Source organism: Budorcas taxicolor, chromosome 5 (assembly GCF_023091745.1).
Source record: "Budorcas taxicolor isolate Tak-1 chromosome 5, Takin1.1, whole genome shotgun sequence".
Taxonomy (NCBI): domain Eukaryota; kingdom Metazoa; phylum Chordata; class Mammalia; order Artiodactyla; family Bovidae; genus Budorcas; species Budorcas taxicolor.
In genome coordinates this window covers 124,896,037-124,910,036 of record NC_068914.1, presented here as the reverse complement: position 1 = coordinate 124,910,036, position 14,000 = coordinate 124,896,037, and the positions used below count along the sequence as shown (strand labels likewise).

Genomic DNA, 14,000 nt, shown 5'->3' with positions numbered 1-14,000 from the left:
AATGGCTACTAAGATATGTTCCATTAATAGATGAGACACGTAGGTATTTCTTCTGGCCTAGAGGGCACCATGAACAAAATTACTGAGACAGCCAAACAAATCATGAACTGAAAAAGCCAGGGAAGCTTTAACCTAGGTATATCCACAAGATATACACCTCTTGTGGGGTCCACAAGAGATGTAAGTTATAGTCCCTATTCTTAAGTAGGTTTCTTTGAATTGAGGAAACAAATTCACTCATTTGTTGAAGATTAATTAGGCATTTCTGCTGTATACCAGGTACTCATTTTGCCAACAGAGTTTCATATAGTCAAAGCTGTGGTTTTTCCAGTAGTCGTGTACAGATGTGAGAGTTGGACCATAAAGAAAGCTGAGCACCGAAGAACTGATGCTTCTGAACTGGAGAAGACTCTTGAGAGTCCCTTGGACAGTGAGGAGATCAAACCAATCAAATATAAAGGAAACCAACCCTTAATATTCATTAACAGGTTTGATGCTGAAGCTGAAGTGCCAGTATTTTGGCCACCTGACCTGATGCTGGGAAAGATTGAAGACAAAAGGAGAAGAGGGTGTCAGAGGATGCGAGGATGCTGAGACTGAAGCCCTAATACTTTGGCCACCTGGTGGGAAGAGCCGACTTTGGAAAAGACCCTAATGCTGCAAAAGAGTAACAGCAGAAGGGGGTGACAGAGGATGAGAATATGAACTGTAATAATTATAATCACTGATTTCAGTGAAAAGCATTATTTACTTCTGTGGCATTCTCAAAAATTCATAACCCCTGTCTAATTGTAAGAGAAAAAAACACCAATCCAAATTTCTTCAAAATGAAAAATACTTTTCAACAGTGTCAATATAATAAGGAAAGACTGAGAAACTGCCACAAATTGGAGGAGACTAATGAGACATGATGTCTGAATGCAATATCTTACCCTAGTTTAATCCTGGAACAGAAAAAAGGCATTATTAGAAAAGCTGTTGTATATGCTCAACAGAATAATCTATTGAGTGTAATCTATTTAATATTACCATATGATATTAATTTGTTAGCTTGATAAATGTACCATAGTTATGTAAGATGTTAATATTAGAAGAAGCTGTGTTAAGGGCATATGAGAACCCTTGTACTGTCTTTGTAAGTTTTCTGTACCTCTAAAATTATTTCAAAATAAAAAGTTTCATACATTTTTTTCAAACACATATCCAGATAAAAGAGCAGTTTTATTTACTCCCTTCTAAAACCTCACCAAAATGAAAACTCTGAAATGGAGCCCTAAATTAGAAGTGGAGATGACTGAGAAGACCAATATACAACACGCAGTGTACTCTGGGGGAACTCCCAAAGGCTTCCCAGTTGGTGGAACCAGGCATCTCTAGAAGTGAAAATGAAGATGAAGCTTCAGTTTGAAGGGATTTGGAAGTTTGTGTAATAAACAGATCCCCACGCATCCTCTGCAAATTCTGTCAGAAACCTGGGATTAGTTCTCTGGGGGAAAAAGAAAGTGGAAGGTGTCTGGACCAGGGATCACCAAACATACTTGAAGGTATAAATGCTTTAATGAAATGGGATTGGGAGGACAGCAAGGTGAAAAGTTTTCAGCTGCTTATTGAGAACATTACCCGTTTTTCCCATCACAGCTCTCAGAATGCTGAAAACCAAACAGGAAATTCGAAGATTCTTTAACTGAGGCATCTAGGCAGCCCAGAATAAAAGACTTAACTGTATTGGTATCCGAAATCTCCCTAAGGAAGCAACTCAGCCAGATTACTCTGCTCTTAAGATCACAGTCCATAAACCACAACTGCAAGCACAGATATGTTACTCAGCATTTTAGTGCTCTACTCTTAAACATGAGCAAATAGTCAAGTATAAATAGAATACTCCTCATCAAAAGCAGAGATTAAAAACGTTCTATGGAGACATGAAAAGTTAAAAAAAAAAACACTATCATTAATTTCCTTAAAAGTAAGAGATTTTGCACCTGTGAAACAGGAAGAGGGTGCCTTTTTAAAAGTCACTTGAAAGGATTAGAAATTTAAACTACAATAGAAAGTTTAAAAAATAACAGCAAGAGTCAGAAGATGAAGTGTTAGGAGTCTTCCAGAGAACATTGTATAAAAATACGAAGAAATGGAAAATAGAAGTGAAAAGACGAGGCAATTAGGCAATTGGTTCAGGAGATTCTTTAGCTGAATCTTGAGGTCAAATAAGAAGCAGAAAGTAAAATGCAGTAAATATAATAATAGTATTAAAGTAAATCTTGCAAAATTGAAAGACATGAGTTTCTAAATTATAAGATACAAGTTTCTAGGTAGGGCTGTTATTAAGTTTATCATTAAATTTTTGAGAAGCAAAGGTAAAGAAAATACATAAAGGTTCTCATAAGAGGGATACATTTATGCAAATGATAATGAATCAGAATGTGTAAGCAGACTCCTCAATAACCTTGAAAACTGCACAAATTTTCCCTTGAAAGCTACACTCAGCCAAACTATAATTTAAGTGTGAGGGTAAAATGAAAGCATTTTCAAGACAAAGGAGATACCAAAACTTATGCTTCTCATGTACCTTTTTCTGAAGAATCTCCTGAAAGAGGTACTCTATCAAAACAAAGAAAGAACATGCCTTTTCTGAGGAATCTCCTGGAAGAGGTAAACTATCAAAACTAAAGAAGTACAGAAAGAAAAAATAATCCAGTGGTATCTAGAAAGCTGATAAGCTCCAGAGAGATGTAGCCAAACCCCTAGAAAAATCATGGAAACCCCAGAATAACTGACCTAGAGACCGACCAATCCTGGTTGGAGATATGTCCAGGAGATATGTCTCTAAGAAGGTAAACAGACTGCTTGATACCTTTGAATGTATTGAAAAGACATATAGACAATTAGATAAGAGTTTTGGAATTAATGTTTAATACATATTTGCTTAAGCCAGTATAATGTGGCTACAGTAACACTGTATCATTTCTGAGCCCATATCTTAAGAGACATTCCACCCTTTCTTTTACAATTCTGTCCAGCAGCTACGTGAAAAATCCCTAACTAGTCTGCAGGAGATAGGAGCCCATAGGAAGGAGAAACAAGCCAGCCTACTGTGGGCCATCATTGTAGCAGCAGCCAGATTGGGACCCACCAGTTGATGGCAGATACATGGGAGAACCCAGCCAAGACCAAAAGAACTGTCCAGCTGAGCCCAGCGCAGGTTGCCAGCTTACAGAATCATGAGCTAAATCAGGGATTGGCAAGCTTTTTCTTTAAAGAGCCAGTTAGTAAATATTTTAGAAACTTACGGGCCAAGAGGCTTAATTGAAAATATTATGTAGAGCTTATGTTTACACAAGAAACAGCAAATATTCACAAATTTTTGTTGATGAACTTCAAAATATAGTAATATTAATTTTTAATAATGTGCATCTACTTGTATTCTTCGCTAAGTTGTGTCTGACTCTTTGCAACCCCTTGAACTGCAGCACACCAGGCTTCCCTGTCCTTCACTACTAGTGAGAAGAATAGAATTTTCTTTGGAAAGAATAACATTTTGCTTAATGTGGTTCCATTAAGTATTCCTGTCATCAAAAATGATTACAAATACTTATTTATTAATGCCAATCTAATGAGACTCTACATATTTCATCTTTAAGAATCTCTTTCACACAAGTAAGTACTGGAAAACATTGGTATCAGTCAGTGAGTATATAATTTTAATTGAGCATATTCATTATCTGAGAAGCATTTGTAGAATTAAATTCTTCTCATTTTGCCTATCATTACACTGCAGATTGATTATTTCCAATTGAAAATTAGATGGAAGCTCCTCAGTTACCTGGCAGATGAATTTTGAAATATGGAAATTTCATCTGCAGTTAGATCAATATGTGAAAAGCACTGATGGAGCTGTAATGTGAGCTCATAAATTTATGTAGGAATTGAAGTCCTACTTCCTTAACTGTTGATACAAAGGAACTGCATAAAATAGGTTGACTTATGATTCAGACATTCATTTTCTGAGGTGCAATTCCACAACCACATGCAACTTTTAAAGTAATACATAATTAAATAATTATGAAGAGTAGAGACACTACTCTGCGGACAAAAGTCCGTGTAGTCAAGACTATGGTTTTCCCAGTGGTCATGCACAGTTTTAAGAGCTGAACCATTAAGAAGGCAGAGTGCCAAAGAATTGATGCCTTCAAACTATGGTGCTGGAGAGCACTCATGAGAGTTCCTCAAACAGCAAGATCAAACCAGTCAATCTTAAGGGAAATCAGCCCCAAATACTCATTGGAAGGACTGATGCTGAAGATGAAACTCCAGTATTTTGGTCATCTGATGTGAACAGCTGACTCATTGGAAAAGTCTCTGATGCTAGGAAAGATTAAGGGCAGGAGGAGGAGAGGGCATCAGATGAGATGGCAGGATGGTATCACTGATGCAAAGGAAATGGGCAAACTTTGGGAGATGGTGAGGGACAGAGAGGCCTGGTGTGCTGCAGTCCATGGAGTCACAAAGAGTCGGACATGACCGGGTGACAGAACAACAGCAGCAATGTATATCATGTATAGAATCAAAGTAAAGCACATTGTTGCTCTAGAAAATATTTGATCAGTTCAGTTCAATCACTCAGTCATGTCTGACCCTTTGCGACCCCATGAATCGCAGCATGCCAGGCCTCCCTGTCCATCACCAACTCCCGGAGTTTACTTAAACTCAGGTCCATCGAGTTGGTGATGCCGTCTCATCCATGTCCCCTTCTCCTCCTGCCCCCAATGCCTCCCAGCATCAGGGTCTTTTCCAATGGGTCAACTCTTCACATGAGGTGGCCAAAGTACTGGAGTTTCAGCTTTAGCATCAGTCACTCCAATGAACACCCAGGACTGATCTCCTTTGGAATGGACTGGTTGGATCTCCTTGCAGCCCAAGGGATTTGCAAGAGTCTTCTCCAACACCACAGTTCAAAAGCATCAATTCTTTGGCGTTCAGCTTTCTTCACAGTCCAACTCTCACATCCATACATGACCACTGGAAAAACCATAGCCTTGACTAGATGGACCTTTGTTGGAAAAGTAATGTCTCTGCTTTTTAATATGCTATCTAGATTGGTTATAACATTCCTTCCAAGAAGTAATCTTTTAATTTCATGGCTGCAGTCACCATCTGCAGTGATTTTGGAGCCCCAAAAAATAAAGTCTGACACCATTTCCCTGTCTATTTGCCATGAAGTGTTGAGACCGGATGCCATGGTCTTAGTTTTCTGAATGTTGAGCTTTAAGCCAACTTTTTCACTCTCCTCTTTCACTTTCATCAAGAGGCTCTTTAGTTCTTCAGTTTCTGCCATAAGGGTAGTGTCATCTGCATATCTGAGGTTCTTGGTATTTCTCCTGGCAATCTTGATTCCAGCTTGTGCTTCATCCAGCTCAGCATTTCTCATGATGTACTCTGCATCTGAGTTAAATAAGCAGGGTGACAATGTACAGCCTTGATGTACTCCTTTTCCTATTTGGAACCAGTCTGTTGTTCCATGTCCAGTTCTAACTGTTGCTTCCTGACCTGCATGTAGGTTTCTCAAGAGGCAGGTCAGGTGGTCTGGTATTCCCATCTCTTTCAGAATTTTCCACAGTTTATTGTGATCCACACAGTCAAAAGCTTTGGCATAGTCAATAAAGCAGAAATAGATGTTTTTCTGAAACTCTCTTGCATTTTTGATGATCCAGCAGATGTTGTCAATTTGATCTCTGGTTCCTCTTCCTTTTCTAAAACATTGTACAGGAGACAGGGATCAAGACCATCCCCAAGAAATAGAAATGCAAAGAAGCAAAATGGCTGTCTGTGAGGCCTTACAAAAAGCTGTGAGAAGAGAAGCTAAAAGCAAAGGAGAAAAGGAAAGATATAAGCATCTGAATGCAGACTTCCAAAGAATAGCAAGGAGAGATAAGAAAGCCTTCCTCGGTGATCAATGCAAAGAAATAGAGGAAAACAATAGAATGGGAAAGACTAGAAATCTCTTGAAGAAAATTAGAGATACCAAGGGAACATCTCATGCAAAGATGGCTCAATAAAGGACAGAAATGGTATGGACCTAACAGAAGCAGAAGATATTAAGAAGAGGTGGCGAGAATACACAGAAGGACGGTACAAAAAAGATCTTCGCAACCCAGATAACCTCGATGGTGTGATCACTCATCTAGAGCCAGACATCCTGGAATGTGAAGTCAAGTGGGCCTTAGGAAGCATCACTACGAACACAGCTAGCGGAGGTGATGGAATTCCAGTTGAGCTATTTCAAATCCTGAAAGATCATGCTGTGAAAGTGCTGCACTCAATATGCCAGCAAATTTGGAAAATTTTCCCACAGGACTGGGAAAAGTCAGTTTTGATTCCAGTCCCAAAGAAAGGCAGTGCCAAAGAATGCTCTAACTACTGCACAATTGCATCTTCTCACATGCTAATAAAGGAAATGACCTTCATCATGACCTATTGTAGCATTATAGAAAGTGATTCTAGTAAGCAGTAGTGGAAAAATTAGTAAGTAGAACTCTTTCTTCCACACTTAGAAAACTACTTATATAATAATGTAGATTTGATTTTTTACACATATTTTATTTTTAACAAAATATGTTTATAATAAGAAGTGTCAATATATTTTAACATATTTACCAACATGTGCAAATGGATGTTTTTCCCTCCAAACTTAATTTTAGAGCAGTGCTTCTCAACTGAAGATGATCTAGTAAGCAAATACCAAGTATACTACTTATAATAATACTCCCATCTCCACCCCCAGCAAGGAATTGTCATTAGTGCCAAGGTTAGAATATAAATCATGCCTTAGAGAATATATCATGTTCCAGGATGTGCACATTACTAAAATATTCTGGAAAGTATTCTTTCAGAATTGCCTTGTTTGAATGTATTCATTAGTGGCAAATCATCATCCCTCGTGAAGTATATTTTATTTTAGACTAAGTCTCATGACTCACAGGGACAATATAGTTCATTCATGGAATTCAAGAAAACATGCAGGCAGATATTTACAGACACATGAGCATGCATACAAAATTTGCTGATTGTTGCTTGTTCCGAATTTAGTTAGAAAATAAAAGGTTTAAACTTTCTTTGTCATGTTCAAAAATACTTATTTATTGAAATAAATGAAATAATAAAGTTTTTTTTCCTTTTTTCATTTATATTTTATACTGGAGCATAGATGATTAACAATGTTATGTTAGTTTCAGGTATACAGCAAAGTGATTCAGTTATACACATACATGTATCCTTTTTCAAGTCCTTTTCCCATTTAGGGCATTACATAATATGGACCTGAGTTGCACGTGCTATACAGTAGATACTTGTTGGTTGTTGTTAAGTTGCTCAGTTGTTTCCAGTTCTTTTCAACCCCATGGACTGTAAGACGCCAGGCTTCCCTGTCCTTCACAATCTCCTGGAGCTTGATCAAACTCATGTTCAATGATCAGTGATGCCATCCAACCATCTTATCCTCTCTCATCCCTTTCTTCTCCTGCCTTCAATCTTTCTAGCATCAAGGTCTTTTCTAATGAATCACTTCTTTGCTTCAGGTGACCAAAGTACTGGAGCTTCAGCTTCAGCATCAGTCCTTCCAATGAATATTCGGGATTGATTTCCTTTAGGATTGACTGTCTTAATCTCCTTGCAGTCCAAGGGACTCTCAAGAGCCTTCTCCAACACCATAGTTCAAAAGCATCAATTCGTCAGTGTGCATTCTTTATGGTCCAACTCTCACATCCATACATGACTACTGGAAAAACCATAGCTTTGACTAGATGGGCCTTTGTCAGCAAAGGAATGTCTCTGCTTTTTAAATATGCTGTCTAGGTTGGTCGTAAATTTTCTTCCAAGAAGCAAGCATCTTTTTAATTTCATGACTGCGGTCACCATCATCTGTGATTTTGGAGCCCCCCAAAATAAAGTCTGTCACTGTTGCTGTTGTTTCCCCATCTTATTTGCCATGAAGTGACGGTACCAGATGCCATGATCTTTGTTGTTGTTGTTGTTTTTTTTGATTTCTGACACCAAGTTTATTTATATCGCTCAACATTTTCAAGGAATGATGTTCTACATGGTCTTATAAACTACTTACCTCAGAAATATGTCATTAAAGATTTTAATTAGTAATATATTCAAATGTTTATGATCAAATACTACCAGAGACCTTATAATGAAACAAGTCACCTGCTCCACCCCTCCCCATCCATGGTTCTGCTCCCCCAAGACAAATTCTAAGCCTTTCTACTTAGAATTCATTTGGAGGTTACTGCCGTATTTCTTTTTTTTTTTTAGGCCAGTTCTTCTGCATCCCTTTTCATTCATCATCATTAATGTCCTTGTTTGTGTGTATATCAGCCTCTTCCTTTGAAGACATCGAGGGTTGTTGTTTGTTTCTTTTTTTTTTTTTTTTTTTAACTTTTTCGTTTTCTTCTTCTACTTTCATCAAGAGGCTCTTGGATCCTCTTCACTTTCTGCCATGAGGGTGATGTTATCTGTATATCTCAGGTTACTAATATTTCTCCCGGCAATCTTGATTCCAGCTTATGCTTCATCCAGCCCAGTATTTTGTTTGATGTGCTCTGCATAGAAGTTAAATAAGCAGGGTGACAATATACAGCCTTGAAGTACTCCTTTCCCGATGGAACCAGTGCATTGTTCCATGCCCAGTTCTAAGTGTTGCTCCTTGACCCGAATACAGATTTCTCAGGAGGCAGGTAAAGTGGCCTGGTATTCCCATCTCTTGAAGAATTTTCTAAAGTTTGTTGGGATCCACACAATGAAAAGCTTTAGCATAGTCAATGAAGCAGAAGTAGATGTTTTTCTGGCACTCTCTTGCTTTTTCTGTGACCCAGCAGATGTTGGCAGTTTGATCTCTGGTTTCTCTGCCTTTTCTAAATCCAGCTTGTATATCTGGAAGTTCTCGATTCATATACTATTAAGGCCTAGCTTCAAGAATTTTAAGCATTACTTTGCTTGTGTGTGAGATAAGTGCAGTAGTTTGAGCATTCTTTGGCATTGCCTTTCTTTGGGATTGGAATGAAAGCTGACCTTTTTCCAGTCCTGTAGCCACTGCTGAGTTTTCCAAATTTGCTGGCATATTGAGTGCAGCATGTTAACAGTATCATCTTTCAGGATTTGAAATAGCTCAACTGGAATTCCATCACCTACACTAGCTTTGTTTATTGTGATGCTTCCTAAGGGATCCTAACCATTTGTTGGATATCTGTTTTAAATATAGGTATGTATATATAGATTTTACAACCTTGACTGTCACCTAACTGCCAGCTGGGGAGGAGAGAATCAAGGGAGACTTTCTTTGTAAATGTTCTTCTTCTCAAAATTTAAGAAAGAAGGAGCCTCAAAAGTATCCACCCTAAAAAAAAAAATTTTTAACTGAAGAACATAGTAGCTAACTCTCTTCATCTTTTTCCTGGATATATTCCTTTTATTTAAATTGATGGTTTTGTTTTCAAACATTTCTAGTCAAATTTGACCCTTACTAGATAGAAATTATGTTTGATATTCAATATGATATGGATTTATCTTCTATATTCAACTAGTCTAGGTATACAGTAGTTTTAAAATTATAAAATCCTTAGAAAGCAAGGCTTTTTGCAAATGCTGTCCTGAAATAATGTGAAACTATTTACACTTTTAATTTACCCACATAGTGTGAATATTCACACCCTTTATCACAGAAATACTATTGTGTTTTATTTCAGGGGGCTTAGTAACATACGTATTAACTTTTTGCCTTTATAAAATCTGAAAAGTTTCAAATTCCAAATTAGTATGTGTGAAACCAACAGGAGTTGTAATAGTAGGTGCTTTTATTTGAAATAATCTTTTTTTCTTTTTTTTTTTTTTTCAAAAATTATTATAGCTTTCCATAATGAGGTATCACCTCTTACTGGTTAGAATAGTCATGACTTAAAAGTCTACAAATAATAAATGCTGGAGAGCATATGAAGAAAAGGAACCATCTTACACTGTTGGGGAAATCTAAACTGGTGCATCTGCTATGGATAACAATATGCAGGTTCCTGAAAAAACTAAAAGAGTTATCGTATGACCCAGAAATCACACTCCTGGGCATATATACAGAGAAAACTCTAATTTGAGAAGATGCATGCACCCCAGTGTTCATAGCAGCACTATTTACAATAACCAAAACATGGAAGCAACCTAAATGTCTGTTGACATGAATGAATAAGTGTCCTATGTACACACATACACACAAACACACAATATGGAATGCTATTCAATTATTAAAAAAGCACAAATTAATGCCATTTGCAGCAACATGGATGGACCTAGAGATTGTCATAGTGAGTGAAGTAAGTCAGAGAAAGACAAATATCACATGATATCACTTATATGTGGAATCTGTTCGTGATACAGATGAACTTATTTACAAAAGAGAAACTCACAGATACAGAAATTTAACTTATAGTTACTGCAGGGGACAGGAGGAGGCATACATTTAGAACGTGGGATTAACAGATAGGGCTTCTCAGGTGGCTCAGTGGTAGAGAATCTGCCTGCCAATTCAGGAGACGTGGGTTCAATCCCTGGGTCAGGAAGATCCCCTGCAGAAGGAAATGGCAGCCCACTCCTGTATTCTTGCCTGGAAAATCCCATGGACAGAGGAGCCTGGTGGGCTACAGTCCAGGCAGTCACAAAATAGTCAGACCCAACTTAAGTATGTATGTGTGTGTGTGTATAAAATTGGGAAAAACTAAACCAAAACATGTATACACAACAAAGTGAAAGGTCCTCAAGAATAGCAAAATGAGGGAAATACTGTTGAGAAATATCAAGGCATCTTCTGATTGCCTGTTCAAAGAAAGATACTGCCTTTGTAGACAAAAGGAAGCTAGAGTTTGTAGCATTCTTCCAATCTATGAAATGCTATTTTAGCACAAAATATTTCTTAGTTTTTGCGAAGTGTTAATATTTCTTCTTTAGAATTTTAGCCATCTTTCTCTTTACCTGAAAATTTGAAATCTCTTAGGGTCCTTGATTACTATTTCGGCAAAATGAGTAGCACCACTTTTCTTCCTAGATTTCTCATTTCAGATATTAGGACACAGAGTGAAATTTTTACCTCTCATTCATGGTGTCCAGCTCTCAACGTCTTAACCTGGCAGGAGGACTAAACTATCTGTAAATCTTACCACCCGGACCACACTTGATTATTGTGTGATGGAAAAGCTAAATTTGAATAAAACACCCTAGAACATTAGGGTGTTCTTGGAAGAATAAATACAAGTTGGAAGTCTTATGTGAATAGTGCAGAGTACAGGAAGGCAATCAATCATGTAAACATCAAATGAAAGGTTGGTAAGGAAGCTATTGGAGTATTTTAGGCTCTCCCTGCAATAAATGGCTTACTCCATTTTTTTTCCCCTTTCACTCAGTTTGAAAAAGTGAATTCTGTGGAATCTGTTCACAGAACCCAAAAGATTTCTGTAAGTTCTTATTCCTGTTTAAAGACATGCTTTGAAAAGGATAAGTTCAACCCTTGGAACATTTTTAGTTTATATAAAATGGGCACAAACATGTCATAGCACATACCTCCCTGACTTTTTCTCATCCTTCCACAAACAGGAAACAGTTAAGGCAGCAATAATAGAAGAGCAAAAACGAAGTGAAAAGGCTGTGGAGGAGGCAGTGAAGAGAACAAGAGACGAACTGATAGAGTATGTAAAGGAACAGAAAAGGGTAAGTATCCCCTGAAGGGTTTTAATTTGTTCTTCCATAAATTGAAGCATTGGCTTCCATACAGTGACATTAAATTTTAAAATATTTAAAACATCCTTTTTCATCTAATTTAGGAATCTTCATCTAATATTTTTTCTGGTATAAGTATATATTCTAATAGTTATGTCTGTAAACATAAATTCCATTTGTTAACAAAAAAACAGCACTGAATAATTTCCTGCTGGATTCCCAGAAATGACCTGTTTTCAGTTTGACTTTACACTTAAAAAGAAAGTAGACAGGTATAGATTTTTTAAGTTTTTGCCATAAGTTTGTTATTTCTTATGTAATGGTTGTCAAAATTTGTATGCACTCTTTAGGCCTTCGGACTAGGTTCAAACCACTGTGGTTCTAATAGATTTTATTACAGTTATCAAATTAGGGCTCTTCTGCCATAGTTTCATTTTGAGAATAAAATTCAGAAAATGCTTGTCAGAATTTATAATGCATATTGAAGCTTTACAAAATAAATGTCATTTTGGTACAGTGTGATTTTATTAATTTGTAAGTCTGAGCAGTAGCTGAAAATAATGTATTTAATTGCTTAATTTTTAGACTTTTCAACAAATCTTTGTATCCAGGATGAGAAACACTTAGGATGAGATGTTTAATGGTAATCTCTGTAATAAGCATGTTAAATTACAGTATATTATATAATAAGTTATATGGTGAATTCTCACATACTATTTTATGTCTTATTTATATGTTTAGTATAACATAGATATTAAAGAACTATATATTACACAATATATGGTATTATACAACATAATAAAATTATAAATAAAGCATAAAACATAGTGTGTATAAGGATATTTGGCACAGGTAATGGTTGTCAGAGTAAGAAATAAAAGATTACTTTTCAGTTGGCAGTTAAGTAGAAGAGTAATGACACTCCTAGGAATGTCATAAGAACTCATGATACCACTTGAGTTCCATACTCTTAATTTAAAATCAATTTTGGTATGATAAAAAGAAAATTCTTACCTCTCAATAGCTACCATTAGGTTTCAACAGAGTTTTGTCAACAGAGCAAAAAAAAAGGAAAAATTCTAAGTAAGCTTTCCAGATTAATTAATCACTCACAGAAACATTTCATGTGGGATTAAATCTCTGTGCAACTTATCTCAAGATGTTTTTAAAAGTAACTTAACCCCCCCCCCCCAAAAATATCTAATAGATATATAACCTTCAGAAGAGTGTCGTAGCTGCTAAAGAATCCACCTGCAATGTGGGAGACCTAAGTTTGATTCCTGGGTTGGGTAGATCCCCTGGAGAAGGAAAAAGCTACCCACTCCAGTATTCTGGCCTGGGGAATTTCATGGATTGTATAGTCCATGGGATCGCGAAGAGTTGGACACAGTTGAGCAACTTTCACTTTCAGAAGAGAAAATTCTGAGCCAGATGTCATCAGATGACCTTTTAGGAAGTGATATTTTCCCAGAAAACTCCTATTTACATGTGTTTTCTCAAGGAGTTTATGTTAACCTACTTCAGAAGCAGTCATACAAGAAAAGAATTATAGATGCTTTCCACATACACACAGAAATTGTGATAGTGAAAGAACACAGACTTGAAATAAATTCAGGGTATTGTGGATGTATCCTTTAAAAAAAAAAAACTGAAGTATAGTTCATTTCTAACGTTGTGTTAGTTTCATGTGTACAGTAAAGTGATTCAGTTTATATATGTGTGTATATATATATATATTTCAGATTCTTTTCCCTTGAAGATTATAACAAAATGTTGAGTATAGTTCTTTGTGCTATACACTAGATCCTTATTGGTTATCTGTTTTATATATAGTAGTTTGTATATGTTAATCCCAAACTCTTACAGATGTATTCTTTTTAATCATCTTTTTTTAATAACATATGACCAGTTCTTATTTGAACACTTAATTTGGACAAGAAATTATGTAAAATAGCAAACTTATTCATAAGGGTGTCTTAGATGAATATTTCTTTGATCAAAATTGAAATTTTCTCTTAAAAAATCTTCAAAATTGAATATTACTTTCTGCTCAAAAGAAATTTTGCAACTACCATTAGAAACATTTAAAATGAGAACAGGGGCAAGAATATACAATGGAGTAAAGACAATCTCTTTAACAAGTGGTGCTGGGAAAACTGGTCAACCACTTGTAAAAGAATGAAACTAGATCACTTTCTAACACCACACACAGAAATAAACTCAAAATGGATTAAAGATCTAAA

General features: G+C 36.4%; 1 protein-coding gene across 1 annotated transcript in view; it reads left to right on the top strand.

Moving 5' to 3' along the window:
• Positions 1-14,000, top strand: part of CCDC91 (coiled-coil domain containing 91) — a 416,515-nt gene that overhangs the window by 327,796 nt on the left and 74,719 nt on the right. Inside the window, exon 12 of the mRNA XM_052640421.1 lies at positions 11,635-11,748. Coding sequence (XP_052496381.1) covers positions 11,635-11,748 — 114 coding nt within the window. The remainder of the gene's footprint in view (positions 1-11,634; positions 11,749-14,000) is intronic.